Raw genomic sequence first — 24,943 nt, forward strand, 5'->3', positions numbered from 1 at the left:
ATGTGGTTTATTAATACAGTGTGGGGAGTAGCCAGAGGAGCTGCAGTTATATGCATTAAAAAATAACCCTCCGTTCAGGAATGCACAGAGAATCAATTGCTACCGTACAATCCATAGCCTGAAGTAAAAGCAGAGAAATGGCTCCAAAACCACTGAGTTGGAAGGAGAATTCCTTCTCTCTCAGCACTCCTTGATACTCAGCCCTTTTCCCTGGACATGGCACAGGCAGCAACATTTGCTTCTAAGATAGATGCAAGCAAACTGATCCTATTTGACACAACTGTTTTTTTTTTAAAGTTGACGTTTAATTACCTGCTTTTTAATGTCAACTTTGTTAACTATTTCATTGTTGAATACTTTAGCAGACATATTCAGCTACTCCAGGATTGTGGATGGAGTTTGGGATTATGAGGGTAGGAATGTTAGCAGTCTACCAGCAACTTTCACCTTCCCTTGGGAAGTTTTAAAGATGGCAGAATAAACTACATAAGAGGAAAGACCAAGATACAGTCTTTATTATGCGGTTCCATACTTCGTGTTTTTCAATAATATAGGCATAGACTTTTCCATCTGAAAGTTTTCCTGCTTACATTTCACATTTTAAAAAGTTATTACTAACAAAGTTATGTCACATCTGTAGTAGTACGCTGTCATATCAAGTGTAACATTGACTTACATATTGTTTGCTGCTCAGTGGCAATTTTGGCAGAAGGCAGTGCACCCACATTTCTCACTGGAAGTGCACACTTTCATTTAGAGAAAGAAAAAAGATTGGTTCCAGAGAATGGCATTGGTAAAATAAAAATAAGTTACTCCAGTGATTTGCTAGTATATTATGACACTTTTAATCAGTCTGAATGGGCCATGTTACATTATGATCTATAAAGTTATATACTATCTATATCTGGTATATATGATATGATTATTTGGAAAGTGGAAGAAATATTCAAAATGTATTGCTAAAAGCCTCACTACTCACAAAGGGTGAAATTCACACCTGTACAGGGGGACAACAAGAGGTCTATGTACCACTCAAGTCCTACTTAAGCCCTTGTACTTGTCCTCTGCACAGGGGTAAATTGTACACAATGATTGGGGTCTGATTCCATTCTCACTGAAGTCATGTCATTGACTGAAAAAGGAACAAGACTGGACATTTACATAGGAAATCAACACACATTTTTTGTCAGTAATTAAGGGTGGCTAGGTATGAAAATATTTTTCCACTAGCTGGCAGGTAGCCCTACATTTCAGTGTCTGAATTCCAGATGAGACTTCTTCACATCCCTATTTTGATATACTGTCGTCAGTGCCTTTGAAAAATAAAACAGATTGCAGCTGCTAAATAGTTTAAAACATTAATGGTACTTAAGAGAGGCCAGATTTCTAATTTGGATGTAACAATGGTGCTTAAATGCCTAAAATAGGTATTTGTGTGCCTATGTGCTGATGTGAACATTCAGATGCAGAACTCGAGGCTCTAATTCAGTGCAAAACTTCAAAACTGGCTCCAGATTATAAAAATCTGTGATTTTAAAATATTATTTAGACTATGGTTTACAGGTGGTTATCTTATGTTAAATCATGTTTGCTACTAAACATCGTAAAAAATGTGTTCTGTTTCATTTTATACTTGATATCCTTCTATGCTGTGACTACAGAGGAGATTTATTAGGGACAATAACTGCTGTAGCTAACCTAGTGCAAGCCCTAGGGTGAAATCCTGGCTCTACTGAAATCAATGGCAAAACTCCCACTGAGCCAAGATTTCACCCTGGTGTATGCAGGCTTAACTGCTATAAGCAGTAACTTTTACTTACTTTGGTTTCAAGCATGGGTAAGATGCACTATTGCAAGTAATAGTTTATAGCAGTTGTGCCTGTCTTCATTAGGGCTTTGCACTAATCCTACTACACTGGTGTTAGCTGGTTACTGATGGCCAAAATTCCCAATGTAGACAAGACCTGAGAAGCTTCAAATAAAATCTCATTTTCTAAACATTTTGTTTTTCTGTGTTTGGGATTCATTGTTAATATTATTGTATTTTCAATGGACCCTGATACAAATAAGTGCAAAGTAATATTAATAATTTATTACATAACTTATTTTACTATAAAGACTTGCTTATTTGTATAATAGCATCATCAATGAAGCTGGCAGTTTTAGAAATAGGTTTAGTTAGTTAAGTTATGACCTTCATTTAACTGACTCTAGTGTAAAAAGCAATATTTAAAAGAAAAATCTCAGCATCAGAATGTTGCAATTTGAGATGATGTATATACATTAAATCGAGAGGCTATTTCCCCACCAGATTATACAATTATAAGAAGTAGATTTTCATGCCTAAACTAGAATAATGACTTGGCAAATTCCCTTTAAACTAAACAGAGAGTAAAGCCTTAAGCTAAACAACCTGAAAATCTGCTGAATAACAATGATATGCTATATAGTTAAGGAGAGCCTTCCATGGCTAGTATCTCAGAGTTCTGTACATAAAACACATAAACCCCCCCCCGATAAATTATGTTTATTATTGTGTAATTATTATGTATTCAAAAATAACATATGAAACATTTAATGATCATTTTAGAGAACTACAGTCTGTTACTGGTACAGTATAAACTTTAGCAGTGGAGGCACATGGCCATGTTTATCACATTAATCCTGACTATTAAAATTGGAATATTGAGTCAATGATATATTGGCTTTTCTGCCACCCACTTCTATTTTCTGCTTTCACAACAATGATGCCTACCATTGGTAGTTATATTTCTTTTCATGATGCTGTCCTCCACAAAGTGGGCAGTCCATGCTACCAGGGCCTACTGGCCCACATATCCTTTGTAGCCATGAATTGGCATTGGGTGAAGTTGTCTGATGAATTATTTTTATATGGACCAGTCGACTGTGGCAGAGGCAGAAAGGACACATGTGATGAAAACTTTAATTTCAATTCAGATTACCCAAATTTTAGTTGTGCTGATACATGACAAAGAGGAAATGCCATTCAAAGCAATAAATCCAAAAGATCTAACGTTCGACATAGGTTAACCAAAACTTGGTACATGTAGAAGAGTAATCACTGATGATAGCCATAACTTGTGACTAATCAGCTTTGGTGATGTTTTATGCCAATTGAAAATCCAGAGGAGATAGTACCCACAATGAAGTTCACACTTTAACAATATTCAAGATTAATCATTATCATAGATGCAACCTGAATGGGAAAGAAAATGCAAAAATATTAGTATTGTATAATAATTTACTACTAACATAGATTTTAAAAAGTGATCTATTTCAGCTACATTACATGTAACAATTACTATATTGTTTGAAATGTGCAACGTACCATCAGCAATATCATCATAGATATCTCCATCACTGTAAATTTAGAAAGAGAAAAATATATTTGATCTTAAAAAAACCTCACATAGTATATATTATCATTTGCAAGTAAATACAAAATCAGGTATCATGGTTTAGACACATATCAAGTAATTAAACACGGTTAAGGAAATACCATATTTATACATAGACTTCAGATATTTCTATATTTGGAAGGAACATTCTGAAATCAAGACAGGTGGAGAGGACAGCATGCTCAAGGAACTTGAAAGTAAAGAATAGACATGGATAACATTTTTAAAAACAATGCAAGAAAAATGATGACTTTAAAAAAATCATCATTTTTGTGAGTACTTTTACAAAATGTTCATTTAAAATGAAATGGTCATTGATTTTTATTTTATCTTTTTAACCAATAAATGAAAACAGTAGTAGAGGGAATCATCATATCCTTAAGCTTTCTCAAAAGATGCTCAGCAATATAATAATGGGACTGGAGAAAGTAAATGCTAGACAACACATTCAGCTATTGTCCATCTACAAATAGTACATGCTCTCCAAAGAGTATATTTTCAAAACAAGTTATTTACTTATGCACTTATTTATGTAATTGAATAGTCCCATTGGCTTTAACAGGACAACTCATATGTTTAAAGTTAAGTGCGTGTATAAGTGTGTGCAGGCCAAACCTGTCCTCTAATTTGGTGTTTAAGGGCCTGATCCAAACCCCACTGAAGTCAGTGGAAAGACTCCCATTTACTTTTATGGGCTTTGGATCAGGCCCTAAATGCTGAAGCCAGTGCACCTAGACTGAGTATTAGAAGCATAAATACTGAGCCACATTCTGCTTTGGATTATACCTGTGCAGCCCCACTGGAATTACACAGGAGAAAATTAGAGAAGAAATTGGTCTAATATATTTAACCATTTGAAATTACCATCATTTTAAGTAATGTGCAGTTAAATAATGGTTATTATAATATTCAAATTATAGATTAAGTCGTGTTTTGTATAATTTTTCAATGCTGAGTCCTGAATTTTTCAATGCTCAGTCAATAATACAGGAGTGGTTCCACAGATAATTTCAAACACAAATGTGGGAAGGTTAAACTTCATAAACAATTTAGCAATAAACTCGTATAATAAAATATTTTATTTTTACTTTTAGATGCACAATAAGTAGTTAACAGCAAAACTGAATATTTTATGACAAGTTTCCAGAAGATCATTTTGTACTTACTTCTCCATTAAACTGCTTCTCAGGACATAGCCATCTGTAAAATTAAATATACATATATATATATATATTTAATTTCAATTTACATTATATTTCCTGTGTACCCAGAGAAAGCCATTTGAAATGCATAGCGCATTTTTTAATACATAAAATAGAAATATATATACCTACGGTACAGTAGAAAGGAAGAGGTGGTAATCACAGAGAATATACACACATAATACTGAAATGAATTTAAAGTGATTAGTTCATCATTAATTATTATTGTTATGAGAAGTAGCAGTAGAAGTAGTAATATTATGGTAGCACCTACAGGTCCCAATCAGAGATCAGGGATCCATTGTGGTAGACACCGTACATGCACATAAGCAGTAATTTTTCATGTCATTGTAATGAATTTCCATTGCTCAGACAGGTTTCAGAGTAGCAGCCGTGTTAGTCTGTATTCACAAAAAAGCAAGGAGTACTTGTGGCACCTTAGAGACTAACAAATTTATTTGAGCATAAGCTTTCGTGAGCTACAGCTCACTTCATCGGATGAAGCTTATGCTCAAATAAATTTTTAGTCTCTAAGGTGCCACAAGTACTCCTTTTCTTTATTTCTCAGACACCTAGTGCTATGGGGAACACGGGAATTCAAGATGTACAGGATCAGATTTTATTTCTTATTTTAATTTCTTGGTTACTTAGCAGATATGTGAAACAATGCTAGATTGCACATGTTTTAACAGAATTTACAAAATGTGTCGTGTAACCAAATAACATTTTCTCTTACCAGATGTTTCAAAAAGACTGACTACCTGCAGCGCTGGCTGCAAAACTACCCATTAATCCACAAAAGGTGACTCAGACTCATCAGGAGGTACACTTAGAGCCAGAGTGTGACCCCCATACTCCCACTCACAAGAGTAGCCTCATTAAGGTAATTTAATGGTGTTTAATAGGAGCTTACCTAATAATTAAGAGATATCTGTTCAGTACAGTGTAAAACTACATGATTAAATGAGGCTCCTTTTCTTGATTGCTCCAATAACCTGAATTTAGTCTCAGTATTCATTAATTTTTATAGGGCTGCCAAGCAATTAAATTAATCGTGATTAATCACGCAGTTAACCAATAATAGAATACCATTTATTTAAATATTTTTGGATGTTTTCTACATTTTCAAATATATTGATTTCAGTTACAACACAGAATACAAAGTGTACAGTGCTCACTTTATATTTATTTTTGATTACAAATATTTGCACTGTAAAAAACAAAAGAAATAGTATTTTTCAATTCTCCTAATACAAGTACTGTAGTGCAATCTCTTTATCATGAAAGTTGACCTTGCAAATGTAGAATTATGTACAAAAAATAACTGCATTCAAAAATAAAACATTGTAAGCCTTAGAGCCTACACGTCCACTCAGTCCTATTTCTTGTTCAGCCAATCGCTCAGACAAAAAAGTTTGTTTACATTTGCAGGCGATAATGCTGCCTGCTTCTTGTTTACAATGTCACGTGAAAGTGAGGACAGGCATTTCCATGGCACCTTTGTAGCTGGTGTTGCAAGATATTTACATGCCAGATGTTCTAAAGATTCCTATGACCCTTCATGCTTCATCCATCATTCCAGAGGACATGTGTCCATGCTGATGATGGATTCTGCACAGTAAATGATCCAAAGCAGTGTGGACTAACTCATGTTCATTTTCATCATCTGAGTCAGATGCCACCAGCAGAAAGTTGATTTTCTTTTTCGGTGATTCAAGTTCTATAGCTTTTGCATCAGAGTGTTGCTCTTTTAAGACTTGTGAAAGCATACTCCATAACTTGTCCCTCTCAGATTTTGGCAGGCACTTCAGATTCTTAAACCTTGGTTGAGTGCTATCTTTAGATATTTCACATCAGTACCTTTTTAGTGTTTTGTCAAATCTACAGTGAAAGTGTTCTTAAAACGAACAACACATGATGGGTTATCATCCGAGACTGCTATAACATGAAATATATGGAGACATACAATTCTCCCCCAACGAGTTCAGTCACAAATTTAATTAATTCATTATTTTTTTAACAAGTGTCATCAGCACGGAAGCATGTCCTCTGGCATGGTGGCTGAAGCATGAAGGGGCATACAAATGTTTAGCATATCTGGCACGTAAATACCTTGTAATGCCAGCTACAAAAGTGTCATGTGAATGCCTGTTTTCACTTGCAGGTGACATTGTAAATAAGAAGCGGGCAGCATTATCTCCCATATAAATGTAAACAAACTTGTTTGTCTTAAAAAGAAAAGGAGTACTTGTGGCACCTTAGAGACTAACAAATTTATTAGAGCATAAGCTTTCGTGAGCTACAGCTCACTTCATCGGATGCATTTGGTGGAAAAAACAGAGGAGAGATTTATATACACACACACAGAGAACATGAAACAATGGGTTTATCATACACACTGTAAGGAGAGTGATCACTTAAGATAAGCCATCACGCACAGCAGGGGGGGGGAAAGGAGGAAAACCTTCCATGGTGACAAGCAGGTAGGCTAATTCCAGCAGTTAACAAGAATATCAGAGGAACAGTGGGGGGTGGGGTGGGGGGGAGAAATACCATGGGGAAATAGTTTTACTTTGTGTAATGACTCATCCATTCCCAGTCTCTATTCAAGCCTAAGTTAATTGTATCCAGTTTGCAAATTAATTCCAATTCAGCAGTCTCTCGTTGGAGTCTGTTTTTGAAGCTTTTTTGTTGAAGTATAGCCACTCTTAGGTCTGTGATCGAGTGACCAGAGAGATTGAAGTGTTCTCCAACTGGTTTTTGAATGTTATAATTCTTGACGTCTGATTTGTGTCCATTCATTCTTTTACGTAGAGACTGTCCAGTTTGGCCAATGTACATGGCAGAGGGGCATTGCTGGCACATGATGGCATATATCACATTGGTAGATGCGCAGGTGAACGAGCCTCTGATAGTGTGGCTGATGTGATTAGGCCCTATGATGGTATCCCCTGAATAGATATGTGGACAGAGTTGGCAACGGGCTTTGTTGCAAGGATAGGTTCCTGGGTTAGTGGTTCTGTTGTGTGGTGTGTGGTTGCTGGTGAGTATTTGCTTCAGATTGGGGGGCTGTCTGTAAGCAAGGACTGGTCTATCTCCCAAGATCTGAGAGAGCGATGGCTCGTCCTTCAGGATAGGTTGTAGATCCTTGATGATGCGTTGGAGAGGTTTTAGTTGGGGGCTGAAGGTGATGGCTAGTGGCGTTCTGTTGTTTTCTTTGTTGGGCCTGTCCTGTAGTAGGTGACTTCTGGGTACTCTTCTGGCTCTGTCAATCTGTTTCTTCACTTCAGCAGGTGGGTATTGTAGTTGTAGGAATGCATGATAGAGATCTTGTAGGTGTTTGTCTCTGTCTGAGGGGTTGGAGCAAATGCGGTTATATCGTAGCGCTTGGCTGTAGACAATGGATCGAGTGGTATGATCTGGATGAAAGCTAGAGGCATGTAGGTAGGAATAGCGGTCAGTAGGTTTCCGATATAGGGTGGTGTTTATGTGACCATCGCTTATTAGCACCGTAGTGTCCAGGAAGTGGATCTCTTGTGTGGACTGGTCCAGGCTGAGGTTGATGGTGGGATGGAAATTGTTGAAATCATGGTGGAATTCCTCAAGAGCTTCTTTTCCATGGGTCCAGATGATGAAGATGTCATCAATGTAGCGCAAGTAGAGTAGGGGCATTAGGGGACGAGAGCTGAGGAAGCGTTGTTCTAAGTCAGCCATAAAAATGTTGGCATACTGTGGGGCCATGCGGGTACCCATCGCAGTGCCGCTGATTTGAAGGTATACATTGTCACCAAATGTGAAATAGTTATGGGTCAGGACAAAGTCACAAAGTTCTGCCACCAGGTTAGCCGTGACAGTATCGGGGATACTGTTCCTGACGGCTTGTAGTCCATCTTTGTGTGGAATGTTGGTGTAGAGGGCTTCTACATCCATAGTGGCTAGGATGGTGTTTTTAGGAAGATCACCAATGGACTGTAGTTTCCTCAGGAAATCGGTGGTGTCTCGAAGATAGCTGGGAGTGCTGGTAACGAAGGGCCTGAGGAGGGAGTCTACATACAGACCAGTCCACACAAGAGATCCACTTCCTGGACACTACGGTGCTAATAAGCGATGGTCACATAAACACCACCCTATATCGGAAACCTACTGACCGCTATTCCTACCTACATGCCTCTAGCTTTCATCCAGATCATACCACTCGATCCATTGTCTACAGCCAAGCGCTACGATATAACCGCATTTGCTCCAACCCCTCAGACAGAGACAAACACCTACAAGATCTCTATCATGCATTCCTACAACTACAATACCCACCTGCTGAAGTGAAGAAACAGATTGACAGAGCCAGAAGAGTACCCAGAAGTCACCTACTACAGGACAGGCCCAACAAAGAAAACAACAGAACGCCACTAGCCATCACCTTCAGCCCCCAACTAAAACCTCTCCAACGCATCATCAAGGATCTACAACCTATCCTGAAGGACGAGCCATCGCTCTCTCAGATCTTGGGAGATAGACCAGTCCTTGCTTACAGACAGCCCCCCAATCTGAAGCAAATACTCACCAGCAACCACACACCACACAACAGAACCACTAACCCAGGAACCTATCCTTGCAACAAAGCCCGTTGCCAACTCTGTCCACATATCTATTCAGGGGATACCATCATAGGGCCTAATCACATCAGCCACACTATCAGAGGCTCGTTCACCTGCGCATCTACCAATGTGATATATGCCATCATGTGCCAGCAATGCCCCTCTGCCATGTACATTGGCCAAACTGGACAGTCTCTACGTAAAAGAATGAATGGACACAAATCAGACGTCAAGAATTATAACATTCAAAAACCAGTTGGAGAACACTTCAATCTCTCTGGTCACTCGATCACAGACCTAAGAGTGGCTATACTTCAACAAAAAAGCTTCAAAAACAGACTCCAACGAGAGACTGCTGAATTGGAATTAATTTGCAAACTGGATACAATTAACTTAGGCTTGAATAGAGACTGGGAATGGATGAGTCATTACACAAAGTAAAACTATTTCCCCATGGTATTTCTCGCCCCCACCCCACCCCCCACTGTTCCTCTGATATTCTTGTTAACTGCTGGAATTAGCCTACCTGCTTGTCACCATGGAAGGTTTTCCTCCTTTCCCCCCCCCTGCTGTGGGTGATGGCTTATCTTAAGTGATCACTCTCCTTACAGTGTGTATGATAAACCCATTGTTTCATGTTCTCTGTGTGTGTGTATATAAATCTCTCCTCTGTTTTTTCCACCAAATGCATCCGATGAAGTGAGCTGTAGCTCACGAAAGCTTATGCTCTAATAAATTTGTTAGTCTCTAAGGTGCCACAAGTACTCCTTTTCTTTTTGCGAATACAGACTAACACGGCTGCTACTCTGAAACTTGTTTGTCTTAGTGATTGGCTGAACAAGAAGTAGGATTGAGTGGACTTGCAGTCTTTAAAGTTTTACATTGTTTTGTTTTTGAGTGCAGTTATCTAACAAAAAAAATCTACATTGGTAAGTTGCACTTTCATGATAAAGAAATTTCACTACAAAGGTGTGTGAGGTGAATTGAAAAATACTATTTCTTTTGTTTACCATTTTACACTGCAAAAATTTGTAATAAAAAAATAAAATTATTGAAATCAATATATTTGAAATGCAGAAAAACATCCAAAATATTTAATAAATTTCAATTGGTATTCTATTGTTTAACAGTGCGAGTAAAACTATGATTAATTGCAATTAATTTTTTCGACATCCCTAATTGACAATGCTAATTTTTTATTTTCAAAGTATTGTTAAGACAAATTGGTTTTTATATATACGTACAGAGAGATGGACACACTCATATTGTGGTGAATGATAACAGAAATTACTGGTTTCAGAGTAGCAGTCGTGTTAGTCTGTATTCGCAAAAAGAAAAGGAGTACTTGTGGCACCTTAGAGACTAACAAATTTATTAGAGCATAAGCTTTCGTGAGCTACAGCTCACTTCATCGGATGCATCCGATGAAGTGAGCTGTAGCTCACGAAAGCTTATGCTCTAATAAATTTGTTAGTCTCTAAGGTGCCACAAGTACTCCTTTTCTTTTTGAGAAATTACTGGGACTGCCGTACCAGACCAGAAAATAAAAATGGCACTTTTAAAAATGTATTTGTTAGGCCTAAGTAACAGGAATGTAGCTTGTTCCTGGGACTGAAATATTCTTGGAGTTGTGTGGAAAAGTTAATTTATTGGGTGACTATAATTGTTTAAACTTTGTTAAAAGACAAGATTAATAAAAAACTGAAAATATAAGAATATAAAAGAAACTGAGAAGAGCTCTTCATCAATGAATAAAAATAACATTTTCTTCTATTATTGCTGGATCAGGAGACAACTACACACAGGATATTTTAATCCCTTTGAAAAAAATGTCTTGCTGACTTTGGAGTCTCCATCTTAACTATAGCAGAGCTGTCATTTTACTATAGTGAAGAAATTTTGTCAATGCAAAATCAAATCTTAGAGAACCATATACACCTAAAGATATTGTTGAACTAGGAAGAGAGACACTCAATGGAAAAATCTTTTAAAAGTAATTAGTCAATTAGATTATGAAATAACAGAGAATTAGTATTTTCGGAGCTGCTCTAAATTGTGATGAGGTGGCCATGAGAGTAAAGAAACATTCAGCAATATTGTATCCATAGTCTGAAACCTCTCAATCAGGGATGTCCACTACCCACTGTCTGGTAAGGATCCGGCCCCCCTGATGTATTTGTCTGGCCAACAAGTCATATTCAGATTCTGCAGAATTACAGCTTCTATTAAAGAAGGAAGTTTGAAGCTTTCATTGTTGTAAAGAAAACCTTCCAAATGTGAACCAAGTGTAGCTGACAGCGTGATGTCTGCCTGAGTCTGCAGACAACCTAAGCGAATAGCTCTGAATGGTGCATACTCCTAAAGCTATATTCTACCCTTAATTTTTGTGCAAACCACCCATTGACATCAGTGGGAGCCCTGCAGTGGAATGAAGGAAACATGTAGTCTTAAATGTATACCTTAATTAAAATGGAATTCAGCACGTTCTGCTGAACAAGTTTGGCACTGCTATGTTAGATACTCCCCCATCCCCCCATCCCTTTATTGTTCAATTACAACTCAAATAGCAAATATTACAAAGGCAACAATTGAAGACCTGATCTTAATGCTCTCCTGGGGCCTTTGAAACCAGAATTCCTGTAATTCATTTCATGTTAGCATGCTTCCCTCTTAAATTAGGGAAAATATCACCAATTACCATAATTCCCAAGGGGAAATGAGCTTCTCTCTGGCATATACCACACTGCTTTCCTGTCTCATGTTACTGTAATGTAAATTTTGCAATTAGCAGACTTTGTAGAACAAATTATTGATTTTTATGTGTCACAGCCACAATAAATAAATCATGTAAAATTGTTTAGAGAGAATTTATATCTAAGGTCAGAGTTGAAAATTCCTTTAAAGATAATCTACATTAATTTAATATAATAAAGTAATTATTTGGATGCTATTCAGATTTCTGAGATCTGCTTTAGCCTTAATTTCTTACTGTTAATAGTTAAATTAACACAATCACATTTAAAAATAATCTTCTTTAATTAAATAATTATGTCCAAAGTTAACAGCTACAGGTTAGTGACACTGTTCTAAACTAATTATCAAACGACAGCTTCTCAGTAAAGAAGTTAGCAACCAAATTATCAGTTCTTTTATTTTAAATATGAGTTCCGAAAGCTTCTGAACTAAAGTTAGAACAGGAATGCTTTGAGAAAGGCACATGAAATCTTGTTGTCATTAATATGACTCATTTTCCTGCACCTTTAATATTTGATTAAAAATATATTAGGGAAAATATTTATGCTCTTGCCTGTATTAATCTTGCCTGTATTAATATAATGAGAATCATGAAGAGTGGCTATTTAAATAACCTCTACCATAACTTGTTCATTCAAATATTTGACTACAGCTGTCTTGCTAATGGGCTGAAGGACCCAATCTTGCACATTTTTACTCATGCGACTGACTAAATGACACTGACTCCAATTACAAGAAGTTCTATCTATTTAGAATTTTACCATTTCTCTTTCCTCAGCTTTCATTACTAGGGATGTCACTGGCATAAAAACAGGAGTTCTTTTAAACACTTTGTCTGCTCTTGACTCTAGCTGATTAGAAACTAAGGGCTTGTCTACACTACAGAATTAAGTTGACTTAAGTCAATGTACAGCCACAACAGTAATTAAAGCAGTGGTTTATAACCACACTGGCTCCTTCTGTTGGTAGTGCATGTCCTCACCAGGAGCACTTCCAACTACTGAAGTGCGGTATTGTGGGACACTGGCACCTTCAGTCCTCACCCAGGGCCCGACTGACAGCTCGGGCTGTCAGCGCCGGGGCTGGGTGGAGGGCTCTAGCTGTCAGACCCACATGGGCTGATAGCCAACAACTGAGGTAAGTAATGCAGTGTCGACAAGGACACTGTGTCTCCCTAACTACATTGACATAAGCACTACGCCTCTCATGGAGGTGGAGTTATTATGTTGGTGTAGCGGGCCACTATCTTCAACAGGAGCAGCATTGTAGAGTAGACCCTGACATAATTGGGTCAATGTAAGCTGCCTTACGTTAACCAAATCCATAGTGTAGACCACGTCTAACATTTTGCAGGACTGGCCCAACAACCTGCTGATATCTCATGGAGAACTCTGAGAAATATTCCATTTAAAAACCATTCTGTCTGTCTCATTTCTGCTTTTTATTCTTTCTTTCTTTATTAGGCACATTCACAAGAGAGCAGGATTGCTGTTTCTCAAATGACAGGTTTCAGAGTAGCAGCCGTGTTAGTCTGTATTCGCAAAAAGAAAAGGAGTACTTGTGGCACCTTAGAGACTAAATAATTCATAGGCTCCAGCAACTTTTCCCCTTCCTGAAGTCACAGGGTTGTGCTACTATTGCTGGAGGCTGGACTCATGAGACAGGAGCTAGGATTTCTTGCAGCTCTCTGGTCTCTGAGTTTGTTTGACACTGCTCCAGCCTATATTGCATTTCTTTCTTTGTGGGAAAATGTGGCCCAAAAGCTATGTATCAAAACGTTCCAGGTTTTAAAACTACTTTGTTTCCTTTTGTGTATTTTACGTGATATGCGAATGTAGGTGCCTGTGGGTAAAACTCTGCTCTCGTTTATCTGGTAAAAATGGAGGGCCTGATTCTTATTTACTCCAAGGGCCCTTTAAAACACTGTGGCAGTGTAAAGAGGCCTTAATGTGGACATAAATTACATTTACAAACACTTTAAGGTCCCTTTAGGCTGCCATTTATTCTACTGAAGTGAATGGAAAGTCTGCCATGGACTTTGAATCTGGCCCAGAGAGCAGTGTTTTTGAAAATTTGATCCTTAGTACTTCTTATAACTTCAGTGTGGTTATTCTACATTTATACCAAATAACTGAGAGAAGAATCTGTCCCTGTAATCGTCATTCCTTGTGCATCAAGATGAGAATATGTGTTGATCTACGTAGGCATGTATGTAGGTAGTATATAAGTAAGTATGTAGGTACATTAGCAGTTGAGCAAGTTAAAAATTAAATGGGGGAAATCAGTGTGCAAAGAGAAAAAGTGACAAGAAAAGTCCTTAATTGCTGAGTTTTGCTTCCATGGATTTCACAGATGTTTTATGGTAGTATGTTTGTTATAATTTTATTTTTGTTGGGAGAAATACTAACTGTATTGCTTTAGAATTCTTGTCAGTACTGGCTATATTTAAGGCTAAGATTTTGTCATGGATATTTCTAGTAAAAATCATGGATAGGTCACGGGCAATAAAGAAAAATTCATGGAAGCCCATGATCTGTCCATGACTTTTACTAAAAATATCCAAAATGGGGAGTTAGGTGCAGGGTCCCCACATTGCCCGGGGAAGCTGTGCAGCTGCGGAGGCTCCATTCTGAACTCTGGGGATTCCCACTGCCTGTGAGGATTCAGAGCTCCAGGGTCCCCCATCGCCTGCAGCAGCTCGGAGGTCTGGGATCCCCCGCCGCCCAGAGAGGCTGTGAGCTCTAGGGTCCCCCTGCCACCTGCAGAGGCCAGGATCTCTGGGGTCCCCTCATTGCCCACGGTGGCTGGGAGCTCTGGGATACCCCCGCTGTCCGTGGCGACGCGGAGCTCCAGGCAGCCCATGGCAGCTAGGAGCTGTGGGATCCCCCTGCCACCTGTGGTAGTTGGGAGCTGCGGGGTTCCCTCCTGAGCAGCTCCTGACCACTGAGGCAAATTCATGGAAGACCTCTGTGAAAAAATCATAGCCTTAGCTATATTCAAATTTGATTTCATAAAATCTTTTTGACCCTATATGTATGCATGTATCATAATGCCCTTAGCTGGGGTGAATTCACTAACAAGGAAATTATAAAAATCAAGTTGAATTTTCAAATATCTAGAAAATTAGCAGAGTCTTAAAATCTTAAAATAAAGATTCACAAATGAACCCCATCTAGCATAATCATATAATATTAGAAGAAGTGATTGGATCATAGTATGTGCTACTTTACAACCTCTGCAATTCCAATGAAGTCAATAGAATTAACACAGAATTTGGACTGCTCTACCCATTGCCTTAAAGCATAATTATTCTTTAAAGGGCATGAAGCTATTCCCACTAAAGTCAATGACAGATGTGCAATAGACTTCAATGCGCTAGGTTCTGGCCTTTCATCCACTTATTAATGTGGAAGTTGACAAGGATTTGTTCAGGGGTTTTCAGTGAAGATGCTTTTGTTTGTTTGTTTTCACTTCTTTGTGCATAGCAGAGTAGCAGCTTCTGTCATTATTCAAATGATCAAAGGACTTTGAAGAAATCCATAGGGAAAACTGACACCACAAACTATTTTCTGTTTTGTTGTTGATGATCTATTTAGAAAAACGCTACAATGAAAGTCACCCATTGGGGAAGGGCCCAGGCCAGGGGCCTGTCCACACTTTGGAAAACTCACATGCAGCCATGCCGGGAGCCCTCCACACCCTCCAGGTGCCCTGGGGAGAAGACTCTGCTCCCAATTAGAACAGACTGGTACATGGGGAACAGAGTAGACGTGACAGAAGAAAGGTCCATGCTTATGTAGATCCAGTGACCAGCATTCCCCACATAGGAGATATGAAAGGATAAAAGTCGCTGTTTTAGCCCATGGCAAGGGCTGAGAGAGTGGAAGAGGAGGGCAGCTGGAAGAGCAGTGTTGTATCCCTGCAGCCTATTCATCCATCTTTTTATATACAACATGGATTTCTACCGATTTGGGAATTTTATAAAGTAGGGAATTAAATATCTCTGGAGGATTCAAAACCATCAGTACATGGCCCAAATTTATGTAAGGGACCAGCTTCTGCTAGACAGAGAGAAGAAGCCAAGACATTTTTCCAGGATGTCTAGCTGCAGCTGCTTTATGAACCCCTAATAACAGGCAGCACTGGCCAGGGAGGACATGTGATTAAGATCTGCTGAGTGAAGAACTCCTGGTGGTGCTCCCATAGAGCCTCCTGCAAGGATTAAATTCCCTCCCTCACAATAGAAATCTAGCATGAGGGCAAGTGGGACCACCATCACTAGTCCTCCTATGGGTGAATTGTACGAAAGCTGACACTGGAGGTACAGGGAGGGTGAATTTGGCCCCTACTGCTTCATTAAATTCTATCTGAAATTTTAGTTGTACTCTATATGATGTATAGAGAGATCTGAGCAGCAGACAAAACCTGTTAATCTTGGGAAATGCAAACTAATATTTAATTAAATAATAATGCTGCCTGTTAGGATATAGATATTCAGGCCGGTCTGTAAAGGCCTATACTCTAAGAATTTAGGTGTATTCTTATCACTTGGCTAGTTATAGAGGTATAAAAGAAAGAATCAAAATCACTGTCTGCCGGTGTAAGAGTCTTCTCTTACTGTGACAGTCTGAGGCCCTGTGCTTAGGCTAAGGCCTTTGGCTAAGCAACAGAGGCAGCCATAAGCTGGGAAGCGACCAGTCACATCCTCACATTCCAACCTAGTCACATTGAAATAAGGTGCTATTGGGCTGTTAGGAATACAATCCTGTCCTGATAATGCCTATCGCCTCCAGAGAAAGGGAGGAGCCTAGAAGATGTAAAAGGAAACGTAGTTTGATAGCATCCTGTCTTGCAAGAACTCACTTATCAATAGCTGGGATGTGAAATCCTCATTTCTGTTGTTTGTTCTGTCACTGTAGTCCCCATTTCCCCATTGTTTGTCTGTATAATCTCTGTCTGGTTCTGTGATTGTTTCTGTCTGCTGTGTAATTAATTTTGCTGGGTGTAAACTAATTACAGTGGTGGGATATAATTGGTTAAATAATCATGTTACAATAGGTTAGGATTGGTTAGTTAAATTTCAGGAAAATGATTGGTTAAGGTATAGCTAAGAACTCAAGTTTTACTATATAGTCTGCAAAAAGAAAAGGAGTACTTGTGGCACCTTAGAGACTAACAAATTTATTTGAGCATAAGCTTTCGTGAGCTACAGCTCACTTCATCAGATGCATTGATGATGCATTGATTGAGCTGTAGCTCACGAAAGCTTATGCTCAAATAAATTTGTTAGTCTCTAAGGTGCCACAAGTACTCCTTTTCTTTTTGCGAATACGGACTAACACGACTGCTACTCTGAAACCTGTCATTATATAGTCTGCAGTCAATCAGGAAGTGGGGTGTGTGGGTGGGGAAATGGGAACAGGGAATGGGGGTGGGGAAATTGGAATCATGTTTTGCTAAATGGGGAAATGGGAACAGGGAATGGGGGTGGGGAAACTGGAATCATGTTTGGCTAAGGGAAGGAATGGGAACAGAGACATGTGGTGTAAGGCTCTGTGGCGTCAGAGCTGGGAAGGGGGACACTAAGGAAGGAAACTGGAATCATGCTTGCTGGAAGTTCACCCAATAAACATCGAATTGTTTGCACCTTTGGACTTCGGGTATTGTTGCTCTCTGTTCTTGCGAGAAGGACCTGGGAAGCAAGTGGGTGAAGGAATAAGCCCCCTAACACTGCCTTTTTCTCACCCTGATCTGTCTTGTCTATTTAGCTGGTAAGCTTTTTGGGACAAGCACAGTCTCTTATCATGCATTTGTGTAGGCACTACTGTAAGTAATAACAAAATAATAACAACAAATAATCTATATGCTGTCAGACATAAAGCAAACAGAAAAAGCGATCATCAGTCAATGCTTGATCATAACAAGGTTGTGGTTCTTCTAGTTTCATGAGTGATGTTATGCAATAAATTATTATTCTCTACTTGCCAGTTTGTTCCTTAATATGTGTCATGTTGTACCATGTGTTATATAACTTACATTTCCCTTCTTTGTTCCTACACAGGACCTTGGCATCATCTATGATTTGTATAACTTCAACTGACTCCCCTGGTTTCACTGGTAAGTCTTTTGCTCCCCATTTTTTAGACGGCAGATCTGCGATAATCATAGTGGAATAAAGAACTCTAATTTCACCTTCAAACTGCAAAAACAAAATAAAGAGATGCAAGATGCAAACATTATACAAGCTTTATAGTTTCTTATACATTGTGTTACAGTTTCTTAACACTTATGGTCTGTTTTTCAGAAACTTAGGCAAGTAATTGTGTGTGCTATTATGGTATCTATACTTCTGACTGCACATCTCTTATGCCTCTTTATTCCATGCAGAACATAGGGCCTTTCATCTTTGCTGATCTCCTGCTGCTGCAGTCTTAGCTTCTTCCCATATTATTTTGATGGCTTTCAGTTCTGTTTCTGTTGTGTGTTTCTATGTTATTCTGGGTCTCCCTCATTGCTTGTTGCCCTGGGTCCGTTCCAGACCTATGTCTATCTTACGTTATTCAGGTCTTTCCTCCACGTATGTCCAAGCTATCTCCATTTTTCTTCCATAATTTCTTGTCCTATCGGTTTCTGTTTTGTCCACCTGAGTTCTTCATTTGTGTTTTTTTACTGGCCATCTGATATTGAGGATTTGTCTAAGGCAGCTGTTTATGAAAACTTAGAGTTTAGATAGGAAGGTCTTAATAAGTCTCCAAGTTTCAGTGCCATATAGTAATATTGACTTGACAATAGTGTTAAATATTTGAAATTTAATCTGGAGGGCAAAATTTATGTTTCTCCAGATCAACTTTAGCACTACAAAGGCATGTCTGTCTTTTGATATTCTGGCTTTAATGTCTGTTATACCTGTGACATTTACAATCCTGACAAAATATTGGATCTTTTTTATGTCAGTCCCAGAAAAGGTTATTGGTGTTTCTTGTTGTGGGTTAATTCTCATGGTTTTAGTTTTCTTGGTGCTGATTTTTAATCCTACTAATCTGGATCATTTGATTTTGGCTTGCGCGTCTCTATGGGTATGGGATAGCAAATTGATGTCATCTGCAACGCCATTTGCTATGCAAGTACCCAATTTCCTGGTACAAATAGAGAATGCAACTGCATTTCAAAGTGTTTGAAAGTCAGCCCTTGGTGTGAATGAATGAAATGCTGTATATTTTATTCCAGTAATAAACTTATCATACATTATACACAAGATGTATTATAGACAGAACTACCAAAAGAGAAAATTGGCCATGTCAGTCAAAAAATCACAAATGACAAACTCTTATTGGCATGAGACATTCATAATAAAATCACTTCTTTCCCTATAGGCTACTCCTTTCACACAATTATTCAGCTGCATTTGAATAATTTTACTGATTTCTAAAATTTGGTAGAGAAATTTTGGTGTTAGCGAATGTTGCTGAACTGGCATAGGTGGAGAGTGAAACCATCTTTCCATCAAACAAACAGGTACAGCACAGGCAGTGGCAATGCAGACTTCCCTCACTGTTTTCCAATATGCTCCAGCTCTGAGCTGGATAATCACTCTAAAAGTCAGAGAACAGATTGTTCAGTCCTTGGCCACTGTGTTGAGACTCAACAAAAGCACCACTTTTATTCAGTTTGTATCCATGTCCCAAGTGTATGAAACACTGGATCTATTGAGACAGAGGAAACAAAGCACTTTCAAACTGTCACAAGGGAGGCAAACATTATTCTATGGTTTATAGCTAATACAATGCTGATTTTTTTTAAAGGCTCCAGAGGCAATCCTGGCAATTACAGGTCAGTAAGTCTCACTTCAGTACCAGACAAATTGATTGAAACTATGGTAAAGAACAGAATTATAAGATGCATAGATGAACACAATATGTTGGGGAAGAGTCAACACGGATTTTGTAAAGGGAAATCATGCCTCATCAATTTGTAGAATTCTTTGCTGGATCAACAAACATGTGGACAAGGGTGATCCAGTGGACACAGTGCACTTGGACTTTCAGAAAGTCTTTGACAAGCTCCCTCACAAAGACTGTTAAGCAAAGTAAGCAGACATGCGATAAGAGGGAAGGTCCTCTCATGGATCAGTAACTGGTTAAAAGACAGGAAACAAAGAGTCGGAATAAATGGTCAGTTTTCACAGTGGAGAGAGGTAAATAGTGGGGTCCCCACTGGGACCAGTGCTGTTCATCATATTCATGAAAGATCTGGAAAAAGGGGTAAACTCAGGTTTCAAAGTTTGCAGATGACAGAAAATTACTCAAGATTGTTAAATCCAAAGCTGACTGTGAAGAGTTACAAATGGATCTCACAAACTGGGAGACAGGGCAAGAAATTGGCAGAGGAAATTCTTTATTGATAAATGCATAGTAATGCACACTGGAAATCATAATCCCAACTATACCATACAAAATGATAGGGTCTAAATTAGCTGTTATCTGACAAGAAAGAGATCTTGGAGTCATTGTAGATTGTTCTCTGAAAACATTTCTTCCAGGTGCAGAGGCAGTCAAAAAAGCTAACAGAGTGTTAGGAACCATTAGGAAAGGGATAGATAATAAGACAGAAAATGTCATAATGTCACTATATAAACCCATGTTACGCCCACATCTTGAATACTGCATGCAGTCGGTTGCCATATCTCAAAAAAGATATATTAGAACTGGAAAAGGTACAGAAAGGGCAACAAAAATGTTTCTGGGTATGGAACAGCTTCCATATGAGGAGAGATGAAGAAAGACTGGGACTGTTCAATTTATACATAGATGACGAAGGGAGGAGATGAGAGACATTTATAAAATCATGACTGGTGTGCAGAAAGTGAATAAGGAAGTGTTATTTACTCCTTCACATTAGACAAGAACCAGGGGTCATCCAATGAAATTAATAGGCAGCAAGTTTAAAACAAACATAAGGAAGTACTTCTTCACATAATGCACAGTCAGCCCATGGAATTCATTGCCAGGGGATATTGTGAAGGCCAAAAGTAAGACTGGGTTCAAAAAAGAATTAGATAAATTCGTGGAGGATAGGCCCATCAATGGCTATTAGCCAAGATGGTCAGTGAGGCAACTCTATGCTCTGGGTGTCCCTAAAGCTCTGACTGCCAGAAGCTGGGACTGGACAACAGGGGATGGAGCATTCGATAACTGCCCTGTTCTATTCATTCCCTCTGAAGCATCTAGCACTGGTTGCTGTCGGAAGACAGGTTTCAGGGCTAGATGGACGATTGGTCTGACCCAATATAGCCATTCTTGTGCTTTTATTGTGCAAGAGGAATGATCTTTATTACTTTGCAGCTTACCGGCATCATAAAGTTTTTGAGATTGATTAAATGCCTAAATCCTATTTCAGTTATTAATTGCAGCATTAATTGTTTAATGTTTTGTGTACCACAAAGCAAAAAAAATCCTTTAATTAAAATGATACAATAAATGATGAGTCTGTGTGAATTGTACTGTTATTACTAATTTGTGCCTACTGTGGTAGTGTCAGACATAAGGCCAAAACAACAAGAAGTCCAGTGGCACCTTAAAGACTAACAGATTTACTTGGGCATACGCTTTCGTGGGTAAAAACCCCACTTCTTCAGATGCATCATTTTGTGGATACTGACTAACATGGCTACCTCCTGATACTAGACATAAGGCAGAAGCCCTCACAATGTAAATTAATCTTGTACAAATTACTATACTTCTAAGGTGCTGAGCATTGGCCTAAGTTTGCCATTGATTTCAAATGGCAGCAGGACAGGGTTAAGCACCATTGAAAATTGCTGCCTTTATCCAGTGGGTCTGAATATAAACAAGTCTACATCAATGCACTAACTTTTGTTCCTAAACTGTCATTTGAAAGAGCTAAAGTTGCCATAGGAACACACAACTAAAAGATATATAGATTTTATGTTAATATAACATCTTCAGTTTAATTTAACTTTACCAAAAAGAGTGTCAGATGGATGAAGGCCAAAGTCTGAAGCAGATCAATTCCTTGACTGAAGAGTTGGCTACAGAATCTCCTGAGTTTTAATCTGAGTTTTCACATTGATTTGGACAAGTCACTTATGAGTTCTAGGGTGCTGAGTGCCCATAACCCCTGATTAATTCAGGAAAACTGAGGATCTCAGCACCTCTGAATTCACCTCTGTGTGTCAGTTCCATCATCTAAAGAAGTGGGGATAGTAATATTTTGCTACTTCAAAAGGTGGTTGTGAGGATCAACTATCTAACTTTGTTCAGCACTCTGAAGATGTAAATTGTCAATTATTACAAGCACTCACTGACTCTATGTGCAACTCACTCAAAACTGCTTTGATTTTATTTATTTTTATTTCATTGTTAATCTAGTATTGACTTAACTGAGATAAGCCTTGTCCTTGAAACCTTTGTTCATGCAGAATATACTTACTTGCTGTAGTATTTCCATTTAAATTGATAGATTTCTTATGTAAAGCTTTGCAAGATCGACATTTGGGGGAGAAATCAATGCTGATGATTGGAATTTTTAAAGCTATGTTTAAAATATTGAGTGGAGTAAATATTATTCCATTAAAGCTGATCACGTGATCTCCAAAAATGAGTACTTTACCTTTCAGTGGCAGAAGAAATCAATGGATAATTTACAAATTAGAGAATAAATTATGCAAGTATTTTCATTTTTAGACTGTATTCAAATAAGACTTACTTTAAACTTTTTTCTGAACTCTTTCTCCTCTTTTTCCATCTTTTTAAGCTTTCGTGTGTCTTTCTCATCTGATTTACCCCTTCCGAGGCTCAGAGATTTCATAATTAATGATGATCTAAAACACCAGATTAGAGACAAAACACAATTAGTAACATGTGATAGGATGTGATACACGTTCAGACACTTCAGTAAACTTGCATTTACACTTCATTTGTTGTTGATCAATTTCTTTTACACCTACTGTGCTAATATGGATAATCATTACACACGATGAGTTGGATTTTTAAAAGCATAGAAAAGTAGGAATATTTTCTTTTCTATGTTTTATTAGGTGTATGTGAGTTCTGACTGTTATTTATCTACAGTACTACCCCCACAAAATAAGAAAACTATTAAAAAAATACCTCTCACCTGCATACTATAGATTAGATAAATGACACCATTTTAGAACCCTTTGCAGGATGTGGTTTTCTGGGGAACATGTATGCTTGTTGTGCAACAGGTTGAGTAATCTAGATGAATTGTGGAGCTGCCTGGATGGTTCTAGCCTCTCACAGAGTAGCAGCCTTAAGCCTATGTGACCATACATGGCCTCACTATTCCAGCGAATTTGCACCACACAAATATACACAAGGTCCACCTAGAGTGCCATTGTTATTTCCATGTTTGTGATGCTGTCAGACTGTCTGTGGCAGAGACTGAATTCCTTTGCCACCCTCCATCCCTCCACTTCTGGAAAGTTGAGCTTTGACTGCACCTCCTGTCTTTCTGATCTTTCTAGGGCTGAAAACCACAGAACCTTTCACACGGGGAGGCTGTTGAAATAGGCTGGAAATGGTGGGTCAGGTCCTTCCTTTGTATGTGGATGTTGCTAATGTTCTGTGTCTTTGTCACCTCCAGACTGGGTTACTGACATGCTTTCTACTGGGGCTGTACTGAAGTCTATGATGAAAAGTCAGCAAGAGAAGTGTATGACAGTCTGTTTAGTTACTGATCCTCTTAGCAAGTAGCGTAATACATCTTTGATCCAGGTGTATAATATTACATAAAAATACATAATATTAGTATAATACATCTCTGCCAGTTCATCTCCAGGTACAAAACCAGGTGTTAATGTAACACGTAAGTCTCTAAGTGGTTTGGGTCCTGGATACATTAGCGATGTAACTTTAGAGGTTTTTAAGGCCTGGCTTGACAAAGCCCTGGCTGGGACGATTTTGTTGAGGTTGGTCCTGCTTTGAGTGGGGAGTTGGACTAGATGAACTCCTGAGGTCTCTTCCAACCTTAATCTTCTATGATTGCCTTCTCTCTTCACATGATACTGGAGCAGCTGAGATCAACCATAGCACACAAGGTAACAGTCCCTAGGTTTCAGAGTAGCAGCCGTGTTAGTCTGTATTTGCAAAAAGAAAAGGAGTACTTGTGGCACCTTAGAGACTAACAAATTTATTAGAGCATAAGCTTTCCACCAAATGCATCCGATGAAGTGAGCTGTAGCTCACGAAAGCTTATGCTCTAATAAATTTGTTAGTCTCTAAGGTGCCACAAGTACTCCTTTTCTTTTTAGGTTTAAATAGAGGGACTAAAGGCAGGGCATTTACAGCAGGAAGTCCTTGACTCTGGAATTCATTTCTCCCTTTGGGCCAACAGAGCCTGAATTTGTTGAAATTCAGGGCATGTTGCAAAGCCTATTTACTCTAGCAGCCTAATTCCATTGTTGTTTTAACCACAAATACAGGATTTGAACTTTTAATTTACAGTGTCAACACCCAGGCAACGAGAACTACAGTACCTGGCAACAGCAAACAAGATACACAAGCTGAGTAATGTAACGATTTGCCATTAGCAAATATTTTGAAAATGTGTCACACCATATATAATCTTTTCCCACAAGTATACCTTTTATTTTCACTTACCCAATTTCTATTGGTGGAGGAGGGAATTCGGATGATTCTACATCATCATAAACATCATTGTCTCTTGCATCTGAAACAGCAGGGTTCAAAACAATGAAAGATTAGTATGCAGTCCTTGGGTAGTGGATACAGTCCCAGGCTGTAACAAAATGTATGTTCAAGAGGACAATAAATTGAAGCATGAAGTGTATCCATATATTTTATGGTTAACAGGCAGCTTTTCATTGTGGATTGTCTCACCATGCAGGACAAATTTACACTAAAATCAGCCAGTCTTTTCAGAATAAAACTATTAATAATAAACAATGAGTATTCACTGACATTTTAATCTT

General features: G+C 38.5%; 1 protein-coding gene across 3 annotated transcripts in view; it reads right to left on the bottom strand.

The window, feature by feature from the left end:
- Window positions 1-2,512: 2,512 nt before the first annotated feature.
- Window positions 2,513-24,943, bottom strand: part of FYB1 (FYN binding protein 1) — a 125,500-nt gene continuing 103,069 nt past the window's right edge. For all 3 annotated transcript variants that reach the window (XM_043514342.1, XM_038403472.2, XM_043514341.1), the window contains 6 exons: window positions 24,612-24,681; window positions 22,696-22,810; window positions 18,007-18,169; window positions 4,586-4,619; window positions 3,350-3,381; window positions 2,513-3,217 (listed from right to left, as the gene is read on the bottom strand). In XM_043514342.1, coding sequence (XP_043370277.1) covers window positions 3,195-3,217; window positions 3,350-3,381; window positions 4,586-4,619; window positions 18,007-18,169; window positions 22,696-22,810; window positions 24,612-24,681 — 437 coding nt within the window. In that variant the 3' untranslated portion in view covers window positions 2,513-3,194. The remainder of the gene's footprint in view (window positions 3,218-3,349; window positions 3,382-4,585; window positions 4,620-18,006; window positions 18,170-22,695; window positions 22,811-24,611; window positions 24,682-24,943) is intronic.

This window comes from Dermochelys coriacea, chromosome 5 (genome assembly GCF_009764565.3).
Source record: "Dermochelys coriacea isolate rDerCor1 chromosome 5, rDerCor1.pri.v4, whole genome shotgun sequence".
In the NCBI taxonomy this organism is placed as follows: Eukaryota; Metazoa; Chordata; order Testudines; family Dermochelyidae; genus Dermochelys; species Dermochelys coriacea.